A 14373-nucleotide genomic window follows, 5' to 3' on the forward strand; every position below is an offset into this window, starting at 1 on the left:
CCCAAGAAGTCTCCTCCAGGGAGCTGTCTCTCCAGATGGGCCCTTAAGGTCGAGGATGGCACAGATGGGATGGGAGACGCCTTCCTGGAGTGAAATGGGGAGGGCTCCCCAGAGGTGGCATGCTAAGCAGGCCTCGGGCACTGATACCTTCCTTCCTGCCATCACCGCCAGTGACATACCCCCGACCTCTAGTCCAACTGCAGCCGGCCAAGCACATCCTGCTCAGCACCCATTCCTGCCACCACCCTCCAGCTCATCAAGGAAACTCCCTCTACCCTCCCCGCGCCCTGCCCTCCCCGCATGACAGCCCTCCCCTTTCCAGGTCTGCTCACTCCCAATGTTTCAATCTTGTCCTTGACCACCAAGGCCACAGCTGGTGACCCAGGGCCTCATGGATTCACTCCTCAGCCTTGACCGAAGAATCCAGGAGCCGTCTGAGCTTCCATTTCCATCCCCACCGCCCTGTCCCTTTTCCCAACGTGCTCTGGTGAACAAAGTTGCAAGGATCCTCCAAGTGTGCCAAGCTCCCACTCTCACAGACTCTCCTGTCCTGTTCCCTGCCCCAGCCACACTGACCGCACCCTCTGCCCAGCCCTTGCTGCCCCAGGCTGTCCATGGCCTACCTGGCCCCACAGAGGCAGGGGGCACAGGGCAGCCTCCTTGGTCAAATACCACCAGCAGGCTGATGTCCCCAAACATATCCACCAGGCCAGTCCTTTCTGAACTCCAGACCACACATACCATTGCCTACTCCACACCCCTAACTTGGATGTATCTCAGGCAGCTCCACTGACATAACCCAATAACCTGGCTTCCCCCCAAACCAGGGCCTCCCTCAGTTCCCCACACATCAGTGAAAAGCATCACTACATGCTTGCCCACCTGCCCAGGCCAGAGATAAGTGGAGCTCACTGTGACTCCCTCACTGCCTGTCCCCACAACAGCCAATCCACCCGAAGTCCGTGAGTTCTATTCCAAAAGTGCCTGTAAATCTCCATCCTTGTCTGCATCTCTACAGCCGCTGGGCCTGCCCAAGCCACCGCCACTCACACAGGGATTCATGACAGCCTCCTAAGCACCTCTACCTCACCCCAGTTCTGTGGTCCAGCCCCTTCCTGCCTGCGAATGGGACAGCCCACCTTGTAAACACATGGCTCCAACTCTCTTATTTTCCTGGTTGGAACACTGTAGTGATTTCTTGCTGCATTTAGACCAAAGCTCTGCCTAGAATGTTCTTACCTCCTCTCTCCAAAGGCTCCTCTAGGACTCTGCCTTGAGGTGATCTCCCCGAGAGGTTGTCCCTGACCATTCTGTTCAAGTCGGTTCCCTGACTTTTCTCACCCTCTCCTTCTCTAACACATGTCCCATTTTTGTCTGACATTGATTACCTGTCTTCACCACCTCACTGTAAATGCCTGTTTCATGCACCAAAGTTTCATTCACATTGTGCCCATTATAGCACCGACACACAGAAAATAAACAGGTTAAATGAATGAATCAACAGTCATTTCCAAGCCCAAATGGGTCATTTCCCTGGTTTCCAGGTTTACAAAACATTTGGAGGAGGGATGCTTAAAAGGGCAAGTTTTAAAAAAATCTCTGTAGACACACAGACCTCTGTCAGACAGCCTGGTGGCTGGCTCCCCTTCCTCCAGGAAGGTTGTGCTGCCAGCATGGCCAGTGACCAGGTTAGGAAGTAAAGGAGAAGGGCCTGCCATTGCTGCTGCAGCTCTGGGCTCAGGGAGCAGGTGCATAGCAGAGGCAGGGCCAAGGGCAACTCGTGATTACCTGGTGCCTGCCCAGCCACGGGGAGCCTCAGGTCCTTGCTTTGCAGGCCTCTAGCAGTGGGAGAGAAAAGTGGACTGTCCTTGCATCTGAGCCAGGAGTGTGGGATTAGCACTAAGGATGTCTTTGGTCAAACGCAGAGCCAAACCATCCAGACCAGGTTCATGAAGGAGCTCTCCATGCTCTTGGGAAATGCTCTGGCTCCCACAAGGTCTTGGGCATCTGAAAGAGATGCCAACAACCTCTGCCCATCTTCCTGGCCCCACAGGTACCAATTCCATGAGGGCCCCAGAGTGCTGCTCTCCCCAAGAGGTGATTTACCTCTTCCTCCCACTCTGGGCAGTCCTACTCAGCTCCACCCAAGGGACCTGGCTGTCCCCAACACACACACTCCAGGCCTGTGCCTCACCTTCATGTAGGTGTCCAAGGCAGAATGGACATGGTGGGCAGCCGCCCAGTGGACAGCATGGTGGTATAGGGGAAGGTGGCTGTCACCACGCGGCTGGATGCCTGGAAGTCAAATTCCTGGTAGATGTGGATGAGCTCAGGGGAGGGAGATTCCTCACCTTCACTCAGGAGGCTGCCCACGACACAAGGGCACTAGTCAAGAGGAACCGGGGAAAGGAAGGCATGTGCATGAGAGCTGATCAAAGGAAGGAGGCCCTAAGACCTCCTACCTCCTGGGTCTGTCCAGATTAGGCCTGAAAGAACCATCAGCTCTGACAAGCCATGCAGACCTGGATACCAGGACACAGCTGGCTGTTTTCCTACTGGAACCCACCTATGCCCCGCCCGTGGCATCCTACTGCAGGACTCTCAGCCATTCCTTCATTTATTCCTTCCACAAACATGCCACACCCTCTGGAGAACCAGGGATTCTAGTGAGGGGTTAGACTCATTCTTTGCCCTCCAGGAGGCCAGGAGAAGGAAGGACAGAGAGGACCTCTGAACCATCACCCTCCACGTGTCCACTGACAGCACCAATGAGGAGGCGCTTCCACCTCCCAGTGAGACCCTCTGTCAGCCCCACTCCCCATGGCTACCAGCAGGACTGTAGCATGGCTGATCCTGCAGCCTGGGCCCAGCACATCCCTATTAGCTCATGTTCCTCCTGTCTCCTGAAGAAGAGCAGGCTTCACGGGCACAGAAATTATGGCAGGAAAGGGAGCAAAACGGAGGAGTAGGAATAAAGAGCTCAGAACCCTGCAAGGTGCTGCCTGAGGAAAGCAGGAATGTATGTGTGCACATTTACACACGTCCTTGCAGGGTCACGACCTGGCAAGTGGCTGTGGAGGGGCTGCAGGAGGCACCTGTCAGGACATGGGATCGGGATCGCTGACCTCAGGGCTGCTGATGAATTTCTGTGAAGAGATCATCCTCCCATCCCCCAGGGAGGTCAGCGACCATCCCCAGAGCCTCTAGATTTCTCCAAACCACAACCCACCAGGGAACGACCCATTTCCTAAGTCCCTTCCTGGCTGAAAGTCGAGACTGCTGGCTCCCTCCAAGTCTCTAGGCTGCTAGTACCTGCACTTCTCACTCTGCTCCCTCCAGACCTAACTTCCCTCCTCTGGCTCCCAGAAACCCCAGCCAGGCAGGGCTCCTGTGTGAGCCTCCAGCACTTCCTAGGATGGACCCAAGGCCACAAGGCCCAGCACTCACTTCTCCTCCTGGCATCAGGGACCCACTTTGTCTCACCTGCTACCTGTTTCCCATGTCAGCTTTCCAGGTGCCCAAGTCTGTTCCAGCCTTCCGGCTGGACCCTCAGGGGATATAATCCTGAATCCAGGAGGTTCAACACAGACCTCATACCCTCAATCCTGGGTTTCGCTCACTCTAAAGGCTTGTTTCTCCCCTATCAAGGGCCTACTGACCCCTAAGTTTATTAAGTTTTACTTTTTAAAAAACTTTTTTTGCCAGAAGTTCATGTTCATAAGGATGAGCCCCAGGTTTAAACAGGCTACTCCCTCCACCTCCACTTACTCCCTCCCCAGCCCCCCGCTCAGCACTGTGACTTCATCATCCCCTCCTCACCTCTGCACTCCCATTATGGCCCTTTCCACGCCCTCTCCGAGATCCCCGGGGGATTCTCAGCCCTGAATGGCCTCCTCTACTCCCAGCCACCCCAGCCCTTCCTTTTAGTCACAGTTTGCCTTGGATGTGGTCACATACTCCAGGCTGTCACCTGAGCAGACCCCAGTGGTCACCCTCAGCTGTCTGCAGCTCTGGACCCCTTGCCGCCCCCTTGAATCCTATGGCATCCAAACCTGCCTCAGAGGTTTCGTGGTCGTCGGAAGCGGTGAAAAGTCCATATCCTTTCCAAGGGACTCTTTTCCTGGAAAGCCCCTGGAGATTGGCTGGCTCATCCTGTGAAGCCAGCTCTGGCCACTAGGAGCGGGGCCATGAGGTCAGCCTGGAGGGAGCCTGTGGGGCACCTGCACTCTGGAGGAAGGGACAGAACAGGCCACCAGGCACAGGCAGGTGAGGGAGGCAGGGGGATGGGACTGAAGTCACCTGGGCTGGATGGAAGTCAGTGCCCTTGGGTGCTGGCACCCTGCCTTCCCAGGCACCGAGAGATCAGGCTTCTGAGCCTGTTGGCCATTAGGGCCAGACTGTCCCCAATGGGTGCCATTCCACCTGTGGAATCCCCCAGGTGTCACCAGGCAGCATGCAGGTAACAGGCCTGGAAGGTCCCCAGCAGCCCAGCTCAGACATTCTGGGGTCCCCATTCAGTGGCACAAACCACAGGACCCAGTGAGGGAAACAGGATATGCCAGGTCAAGAAGTATGGCTAAATCCATTTACTCTAAGGGTAAAGGGGTGACTGGAAAGGGGTAGGAGGGACATGGTGGGGGCGGGGCCTCCAGCCCCCCTTCTCCTGGCTTTGCTGAAGGCAACTGGCTTTCCGATGAGGGTAATTTTACCTCATGGTTCTTGTCAGCCTGGTAGAAAAACAGAATGCAGGGGATGCTGCCCAAGCCTGGGCGCTCCTGAGCGTTCTGCATCTCACCAAACAGCTGCATGATCTGCAGTGCAGTGGGGTTGTCGCGGGGAGAACCCTCCCCGGCCTCTCCTTGTGCAGGCTCCACGCTGCCGGTGAGGCTCACCTGGCAAAGATGTTTGGAGAGAGGGAGGAGGGCTCTGAGCACACTGCCAGCCTCCCTTGCTCTTGCCTGCTCACCCCGCCTGAGGGCACTACTCACCACCCTGCTTGTCGGCAGCCCTGAGCTCCGGGGGGCTGGGGCCCCTGGAGCTGGCTCATGAGCAGCTGCCAGGAATCTGCCATGGCCCTCGTTCCTGTTGCCCACAAGCCGCAACACCAGCTCCTGCAGCTCCAGCAGCTTCACCTGGAGGAAAGGGTGTTCAGCTGCCATGCCTGAACCCACACCCAGCCCACAGCCACCCCCCAGGTGGAGAAGCTCCACGCCCTGCCTTGATCTCCTCCTTGTCCTGGGCTAGCCTGTGGATGTGCTCCTCCTCCTCTCGGTGCTGCTCCTTCAGCGCTGCCCCCTGGCTGAGAGAGGGCGGTGTAGTCTCCTGCCAGAGGACAGGGCTCAGATGCTGGGTTCCTTTCACCCGCTGGGCAGCTCCCCCTGCTGTGCCCTGGCCTCCACCTCACCGATGGTGTCTGTCTCTCCAGAGAGCTGGATGCAGCGATGTTCCAGCTCCTCCACCCGCTCCTTCAGGTCCACCTTTTCCTGCGTCAGCTGCATAAAGCAGCTCTGGAGCCAAAAGAATGGGGTCACATCTCGGCAGCGAACTGCCTCGCTCCTACCCTTCTTGGCCCATGCCAGGAGAGACTCACTCACCTGCAGTTTCTCCATGGCCCCCTGCAGGGCCCGGTGGGTCTCCCCACACACAGAATCGATCCCAGTCCCTGGGGCTGGGGCTGCTGCTTCTGGCTGCTTCTGGGCTGGCACCTTCTGGGCTGGCACCTGGCTCACCTGTTGGCATGGGCCCAGAAGCAGGCTCCTTCAGCTGCCCACGGAGCCGAGCCTGCTCCCCGTCTGCACTGGCTACAGCTGATGTTAAAAATGCCACCTGCAGGCAAGAGGTGTGCATTCTTCTTGGGGGATACACAGGACCAACGGGGCAGGGAGGTGGAGAGGAGCCCTTCGCTTGGGGCCTCAGAGTGTGCACCTGTTGGTCACAGGTCAAATGATATCTGAACACTGGCTCCCCAGGAAAGGGGTGAGGGTCCAGATAAATAAGAAAGCAGGAAACCAAAAGCATAAGAGGGTCTGGGAAGGACCACAGAGGGAGGGGGCAAAGATGGGGCAGGGGGAGTCAGGCTCACCATGGACTCCTGGCTTTCCAGGTCCTGCAGGATGCTCGGCATGGGCCAAGGTGCCTCCTCCTCCTTCTCCTCCTTCTCCTTCTTCTTCTTCTTCTTCTCCTTCTCCTCCTCCTCCTCCTCCTCCTCCCCTCCCCTCCTTCTCCCCCTGCCCCCATCCAGTCTATCTCCTATGGTGCATAGCCAGAGGGGTCCTCATGCAACCCAACAAGGGAATTAGGGTGGGCCCACCTCTGCCTCAACCCTCACTGGATAACCTGGGCCAGTCCCTCCCCAGAGGGGAATGAGCAGCTGTAATTTATTATTATTATTTTTTTAGAACCAAAGTCTTGCTATGTTGCCCAGGCTCAGTCCCACTACCGTGTGGCAGGGGAGTTCTGACCTGCTTCATTTCTGACCTGGGCCAGTTCACCCATCCTTAGGCCACCTGGTGGCCCCTCTACTCCCAGGAGGTCACCGTTTTGATGCCAAACTTAACTCAGAAACCCGGTCGGCATAGTGTCCAGCTGTTCTAAACTCCTCAATCCTATGCTGCTAACAGTCCCCCCTTCCTCCTGGGCTCCCTCCTCTTCCTCTGAGTGGTCCCCCATACCTTCCCCAGGGAGAGTCATGAGGCTCAGCTGGGCCTGTAGCTGCTGGTTCTCTGGCTGGCAGCTTCCAGGTGCTCCTAAGGGGCCAGGAAAGAGAGTTGAAGGCACAGAGGCTGCCAAGTCATCCCCCTCGGGCCACGCCCTCAGCAACTCCCACAACTGGGCCCCCCCAACTCTTGGTGGGCCATCTCGGCCATCGCTTCCTGCTGCTGCAGCTGGTCCATGAGCTGGGTCTGCAGCAGTAACTGTCTGTGCAGTGTCTCCATCTCAGAGCTCAGCTGCTGACAGGCAGCCACGTACTGCTGCAGGTGACCCAGGGACTGGTCTTGCTGCTGCTGCACACTCTGAGGCTCTTGGCTTTTCACCTCTACCTGCAGGAAGACCTGGGCGAGAGGGCAGGTGGTGGCCTGCTTCCAGATTCTGGGACCATGAATAGGGTAGCGAGGGCACTGCAAGGCTCTGTCTCCTGCCCAGGCCTGTGGCCCCTTGCTCCAGGCCTAAGTGACTGCCTAGAGCCCCATGCCTCTTTCCCTGCATGAAATCTCATACTCTTCTTCCCACCACTTAAACTGTAGGCCACAGAATGCTGGAAAAGCAGAAGGAGCGAGCCATCATCTCCTAAGTGTCCAGCATGCCTAATGCTCTCCATGTATTATCTCATCTAATCCTTGGCACCTCTGCAAAGAAGATGCTAACTTCATTGCAGCTGGAGAGCCCAGAACTTGGTGTCTGCCTCCCATGGCACCGGGAGGGGTGAAGTCAGGTTAGAAAAATCATCCCCACCTCCCCACAGCCATTGGAGCAGGGCTCTGGTTCACAGGTGCCTTCAGAAGTGCCATTTCACGCGAAGGTTACACCACCCCATTTGACAGGCGGGAAAACAAAGGCCCAAAGGGCTAGGGAGGAGGGCTGGCTCCCCAGGTGGGGCCGTGCACCAGCTTTATGAAGCAACTCTGCAGCTCGGCCAGCTCTTCCTTGACCTCACGGGTCTGGGAGAGCGTGTGGCTGACAGCAGTGTGGTCCCCATGGTCTGTAGGATTCGTCTGCACTCCTCCACTTGCTTCCCCAAGGGCTCAGCCACCCGCTCCAGCTCCTCCTGCTCCCAGTTCAGGTGACTCAAGCCCTCATTGTCCTGTACCTGGGCTTGGAGCTGTCCTGCCAGACTCTCCAGCTCCTCCCTCAGGTGCTCAGCCTCCTCTGGTAGCTGCTGCTCCACCTCGGAGGGCCTTGCTAGGGGTGCCAGGGCTGGGAGTTCAGCTGAGAAAAAAAGCAGACAATAAGGGCCTCTGGATTCTTAAAAAAAAATCTTCCTCTTGGTCCACAGCTCCTCTCAGGCTCCACAAACTTGGCCTCCCTGCTAATGATTCCCCACACCTGGATGGTAGGGAATCTTCCAAGCCTCTTAAAGATACAGACATTGTGTGGGTGGCTGACAATGGGCACTCCTCCCTCTTTGCTGACTGGGAAACTGAGGCTCATGGAGATTACCAGACTTGCCATCTCCTAGCACATACCTCTTTTCCTCTGCCTCAAAGTCCTTCCATCTACCCACCTCCCTAGGACATTCTAACCCACCACCCATGGCCCTCTGATGTCAGTCCTCCTCCCAGGTCACCCCAGTCTCAGCTTACTCATCTGTTTTCTCAATCCCACCAAGCTTGTCTCCATCTCCTGTAACCGATTCATAATACACTCCTTCTTCTCCCTCAGTGTGCGCATCTGCACAAAGCACAGGGATAAAGGGCCCTGGAGAGGGGGGCTGCTGGCTGGACAAGCTACCATCTCCCTCTCTGCCCCCCTCCTCCACAAAGCCCAGACCCATGACCACCTCTGGCTATACCCCTCCCATTTTACAGATGCCCAGAAAGATCTAAAGTGGGGCTGAAGTGTCAGGTCTCACTTGCTCCGACATCTGATTCATCCTCTGCTGCCACGTGACTCTCTCTCCTTTAAGAATCTCAGCAAATGTATCTCTCTCCAGTTGTATTTGTCTACATGCCTCCATTACCTGCAAGAATGGGCATAGAATTTAGGAAGGGCTGTCACTGGTCCTCACCTGCTCCTGGCCACCTGAGGTCATCTTCCTTCCACATCCCTCCCTCTGCAAAGCCTCACTGCCCCAGGTGTGCTTCCACCTGTGCCCGCTCCTCCATGGCCTGTCATAACTGCTGGTTAGCATCAGGGGCTTCACACCAGCTTGAAAACTGGATGGTGAAGCACAAGAAGTTCAGGTCTGGGGACCCCGGGCTGTTCCACACAGTGCCCCTTAAAAGGGCTAGGGCTAGGGTTAATGTACAACCTGTCAATAAAGATCTCTACTGTCAAGTTACTTTGCTTTAGAAATAAAAACTTAAATAATTTTTTAAAAATCTCAGGCTTGGCATAGTGGCTCATGCCTGTAATGTCAACATTTTGGGAAGCTGAGGTGGGTGGATCACTTGAGCTCAGGAGTTCAAGATCAGACTGGCCAAAATGGTGAAACCCCATCTCTACTAAAAATACAAAAATTAGCCAGGTGTGGTGGCGGGCGCCTGTAATCCCAGCTACTCAGGAAGCTGAGACAGAAGAATTGCTTGAACTTGTGAAGTGGAGGTTGCAGTGAGCTGAGATCACACCACTACACCCCAGCCTGGGTGAGAGAGGGAGACTTTGTCTCTAAGAAACAAAGCCCCAAATTCCATATGTCTGCTCTTAAAGTTATTCCCAAATTACCTCTAACCTTTAAGATATGTCTCACTTTCTCCAAGATAATAAAAGATGTGGGTGAAGGGAAAAAGCCCAATCAATCAAGCAGGTGAAGAAGCAGACATAAACAGGCAGAAGGGAAATGGTAGCAACATAAAATAAGCCAGAGGCAAAGTATCCCCCAAACCAGAGGAGCCTCAGGGGCATGCCCAGCTGGAGAGAGCATCTGGAGAGGTATGGTGTGAGGGTGGGGCCCTCCTGGAGCTCCTGTCTTCTGGACTCCAGGGGCTTGGGTGAGGAGGCTCTTCCCTGAGTTGGCACTGTGGGTGTCAGGATATGCTTGGCAGAGGAAGGAAGGAGAACCTACAGGAGGCCAAAAGGGTAGAACAAGGGCAGGTGGACAAAGACAGAAGAGGCTTAGAGAGAGGCAAGAGATTCAGGGGAGGAGGAAGAGGTGGCTTCAGGGACATGAAATGTTGAAGGAGAACGGAGGAGATCAAGACCATGGCCTGTGCCTTCCAAACGGCTGCCTGCTGCCTTGCCGGGGGCAGAAACAAATAGATAGAACAGTCCCCTGAGTGGTGCAGTCACACAGGTGGAGTCACCTGACAATGCTGCTCTGAATACTCTCGTTGGACCCCTCTCCTCAGGCCCGGGATGTGGGCATAAATCTGGTAGAGCACCAGACCTCCACCTCCATTTCAAAAACCAGACTTTTGAGTAAGGGTTCGCTTCAACATAGGAGTCTCCAGCTAAAAAACAAGTCTGAAAGACACTGATCTTATCCAGTGTCATCTTACAGAGGAGTTAAAGAGGCCAAGGGGAAGAAGTGATTTTTCTGTGGTCACCCAGCACGCTGGCAGCAAAGATGAGCTCAAAAGTTAGATCTTCTCCCAACCTTGGTGCTTGGGGCTCTCCTCATCACAACCTTGGGCCCTTTCAGTCACTCAAAAAGAGACAGCCTGATGGCAAGTGGCTGTTCCCATTGGCCTGGCTTTCCCTTGAGACTGGGGATGAGGAAAATGAAACAGCAATTACCATTTCCTGGGTGTCCTGGGTCTTTATGGCAGGCCCTGTACTTGGCATTAACATAAAAATAATAACAAATCTCATTTAAGCTTCACAAGTGTAAGTCAAACAATACCACCTTTATTTTACAGATGTGAAAAGAGAGGCCCAAAGAGCTCAAGCAATTTGCCCTACATCATATCCCTAGCAGATGGAGAGGTAGGATTCAAATCCAGAATTCTTAACCAGGACCCAACAGTTCTTCCACAATCTTAACAAGTACTCTCTACTTTCCTTGGGCCCCCTGTCCCCAGGAGCCTGGCCAGCCAAGACTCACATCTTCAGGTGAGTGGCAACCACCAGAAGTGGTTGTCTCGGGGTTACTGCAATCTTTAATTTTCTTTTTCACTCCTGTAGGAACACCAGGGCTGTTCCTCCACTGATAGTCTCTCAACTGTGGAAAAGAAAAGCAGGAATACTCATGAGAAGTCCCTACAGTCATATCTGCCTTTACAGTTTTTACAAAACTTTCTTTTATGCCATCTGATTTATTGCCACAAACAACTGTACAAGGTGTTGTCTTAATGACTTAATGACTGAAAGGGATTGATACCACGGCTTAAAAAAGGGCAAAAATTGAACTTGAACTCTGTCTTCTGACCCCAAGCTCTGGGGTTTCACCACAAATCAGCAGCTGCCAGGGCCCAATACCAGAGGCAGAGGTAGAAAAACAGACACTAAGTAGGCAGGAACTGGGCACTGTGTGGTTTAGAGTCACACATTATCACACGTCTGTTAGTGTAGGAAGTGCGGCAGCACCTCTCAAACTTTTACATCAATGAGTCCTCATGGCAGAAGGCAGCCTTTCTGTTACAGCTGGGAATTGAACAGTAAGAGGACAACCTAAGCCTCTTTTCAGAGTGAATTTTGGTATACTCTTAGAAATCTATGGGACTGTCATCCCTAAGTCCATGAACGTTTTTTCTCTCTCAAGAGAATCAAGGGAAACTGATGCTTCAGAAAGATGCCCCATATTACCCTGTGGCACTCAAAGTCCCCTAGGTTGAGATATCAGGAAGATTCAAGTGTCAAGTTCAGTTTCCCAAGATGTGTTTCATGGTAAATAAGCAAATCTCACTGCAGGCGGGGTCTGGGCTGTTGAGGGGAGGGGCTCACTGACAAGACTTTGGTAGAGGGAACCCAGAGGCAGCTGGGGGCCCAGCCCAGTGAGACCAGTGGCATGAGCTCTGGCCACGGTCCTGCCATCAGACAGCACCTGGGGCTGGGTCCTTGGGCTGCCACCAGGCGCTTCTACCTTTTTCTTTGCTGCTGCCAATTTGCTCGTCGGGTTTCTTCCGACATGGCAGGGCGGGAAGGGAGGTCGGTTTGGGGCCACATCAGCTCTATCCCAGTTACCACTGTGGAATAAGTCCTGTCTGCCACCGGGCAGCTGTGAGACTGACCAGAGGAGGTGTAACCAGGGCCAACTAGAGCAGAGATGGGGGGACGTGGCCTCCATGCTCCAAGCCCATTGGTTGATGCGAAAGATGACAGAAAAAGGAAGCACAGCCAGGCAACAGGGCATCCAGGGGGATGTGAGACATCACAAGGAAAGCTGAGCAGGCAATTGCGGCCCCGCCCACTCTGGGAAGAGGGGCGGGGCCGCTGACTCCGAGAGAGGGCGAGGGGCGGGGCCGCCGGCTTCAGGGGGAGGAAAGGGGCGGGGCCGCCGGCTCTAAGGGTGGGGAGGGGAGGTGCCTCCTGCTCCAGGGGCAGAGGGGCAGGGGACTTTCTCTGGGTGAAGTCTAAGCTTCCTGGGCTACCCTCATGCTCTAAATCAGAGTTCCTTTACAGGTGGACCTGAGAGGTGACTCACCAACTCCTACCCTGGACCCTCCTGTGCCACTGAATCCCTGACCTGGGGGCCTCGGAACCTAGGGCTCAGGAAGTGGGTGAGGAACGGACTCAACAGTTTCTTTCCTGACTCCTCACAGCCCTGCCCCAGACTTTCCCTTCCCAGAAATCACCTCTAAGGACCCCTAGCCAATGTTCCAGACACACCCCCTCTCGGAACGTCCCATTCCTAGAGGGTCCCTACCATGATTCCGGGAGAGCGTCTACCCCCTTTCCAGCTAGATCCAGTCCCGGGCGCTCCTGCTTCCCAGCTCCTCCTCCTCCCGCACCCCACCACACCCCTTTCTTCTCAGAGCGGCCGTGGGTCCCATCAGGCTTTCCCCTCGGATCCTCTCCAGGATGAACCAGGACTTACCCGAGGTTACCAAGTGAACTTCTAGGAAAAGTCCAATGCTCAGATGCTAGATGTCTTCCAAAAATGAAGCAAATTGGTAACTTAGTAGCTGAGTCAAGTATTCCTGTTAGATGGTCAACATCAATTTTTTTTTATTTGAGTATTTTTAAGTGGCAACTCTAGTGTGTAAGAAAATGAATGCGACAGCTGAATTTGTAGAAAGCTGCTCTGACTCTCTTGGGCTCCGTCATAAGCCCTGAAACGAAATAAAAGTCTAGTGAATACAGGGAAGCCCCCTTCTTTTTCTCCATATTTACCCCTCACCTTAACCATAATTTCACATAATTAACCACATTGAAGGTGGCTGATAATAAAGTGAGAATGTACAAGATTCTCTTTAACCTTGAATTAGCAATCCAAAAATTAGGATTTGTTGCATTCCTAGAAGTAAGCTCAGGGTTCCTGAGCAGGTACTCAAGCAGACACAAAGACAAAACTTCCATTTTATTTCAGAAGAGCCTCCATAATCCCATGAGTCAGTTCCCTTAGTAAATTATCTTGTCTATCTATCTATGTGTCTCCTATTGGTACTGTTTCTTTGGAGAACCCTAATACATACACTCTTTTTTCCTGGCTCTTTGAGTATAAGATGATTGGCCAGGATTAAGAATGTAGCCTCCTCGAAGTTAGCAGTGAGCTGAGATAGCGCCACTGCACCCCAGCCTGGGTGAAAGAGGAGACTCTGTCAAAAAAAAAAAAAAAAAAAAAGAATGTAGCCTCCTGTAGCCACTAGCTCATTCGTTATTTAATGAGTCCCCCCACCCTCCCAGAGCACCACACTTTTTGTCCATTGATCATTTGCCTTGATATACTTGACAAATGTCATTGTCACGCATGAAACACCTCCATATACAATAGCGTGTATACTAAAAATAACTCTTCCTCCTCTTCCACTCAAAAAAGAAGAATTCTAACGGTTATAGATAAGGAACATTTTGAATCTGAGTTTACTTTTAAATTATATTAAACATTCACAAAGTGCAACACTTTATTTTTTATAACAGATTGTTTGTGAGGCACCCTTACCACAAAATAGGACAGTCCATTGTGTCCTGTCTAACCCAAAGATTAAAATAAAATCAATACATCTCAGCAAAAAGAACCATAGACAATGAATGCTGTTTGTCAGGAAGATACAAGTTCATACAAGGAAGTTTTTTTTCCTGATTATTTTACTCTAGGGTAAAATAATTTCCTCAACCAAAATCAGTTTCTCCTGGAATACAGTCTGTCGTGTTTAAGTCATGGCAGCTAAGCCAGGACTATATTCTTCACTACATCAAGCAAGATGAAGGAGCTCCAGAAATACTTTAAAGCAGGAATTTGAAGTTTGGATAGGATGGCTACCATTTAAGTCATATTCAAGCTGCTCCTTTATAAGGCTTGCAAGGCCCTTTGGAATCTGACTTCTGCATCCTTCCTTTCCAACCTCATTCCTCATCAGTTCCCCACTTCCCTCCTCTAACAACCTCCATCCATCCACATCATGCACTTCAGCTATTCTGAACTTCCCTCCTGAAACCAGTCACTCACAGAGCAACACTATTCAAATCCTGCCCCGACTTGTGTAACCCAAGGCAGGTTTCCAAACTCTCTATGTCCCAGTTTCCTCATCCTCATTCCTAAATTTGGAACAATAACATCCAAGTCACAGGGCCATTTGGAAGTAATAAGATATATCTTTCTACATTACTTTCTTCCTT

At 53.0% G+C, this 14373-nt stretch overlaps 1 protein-coding gene across 1 annotated transcript in view; it reads right to left on the reverse strand.

The window, feature by feature from the left end:
- Positions 1–2196: 2196 nt before the first annotated feature.
- The window catches only part of LOC129492625 (golgin subfamily A member 2-like), a 74548-nt gene continuing 62371 nt past the window's right edge, over positions 2197–14373 (reverse strand). The window contains 17 exon segments of the mRNA XM_055297866.2: positions 2197–2365; positions 3971–4120; positions 4591–4953; positions 5005–5132; positions 5218–5319; positions 5400–5507; positions 5595–5698; positions 5730–5826; positions 6083–6157; positions 6640–6746; positions 6827–7076; positions 7605–7693; positions 7696–7926; positions 8301–8388; positions 8570–8677; positions 10700–10816; positions 12632–12866. Coding sequence (XP_055153841.1) covers positions 2197–2365; positions 3971–4120; positions 4591–4953; positions 5005–5132; positions 5218–5319; positions 5400–5507; positions 5595–5698; positions 5730–5826; positions 6083–6157; positions 6640–6746; positions 6827–7076; positions 7605–7693; positions 7696–7926; positions 8301–8388; positions 8570–8674 — 2166 coding nt within the window. The 5' untranslated portion in view covers positions 8675–8677; positions 10700–10816; positions 12632–12866.

This window comes from Symphalangus syndactylus, chromosome 11 (assembly GCF_028878055.3).
Source record: "Symphalangus syndactylus isolate Jambi chromosome 11, NHGRI_mSymSyn1-v2.1_pri, whole genome shotgun sequence".
Lineage (NCBI taxonomy): Eukaryota > Metazoa > Chordata > Mammalia > Primates > Hylobatidae > Symphalangus > Symphalangus syndactylus.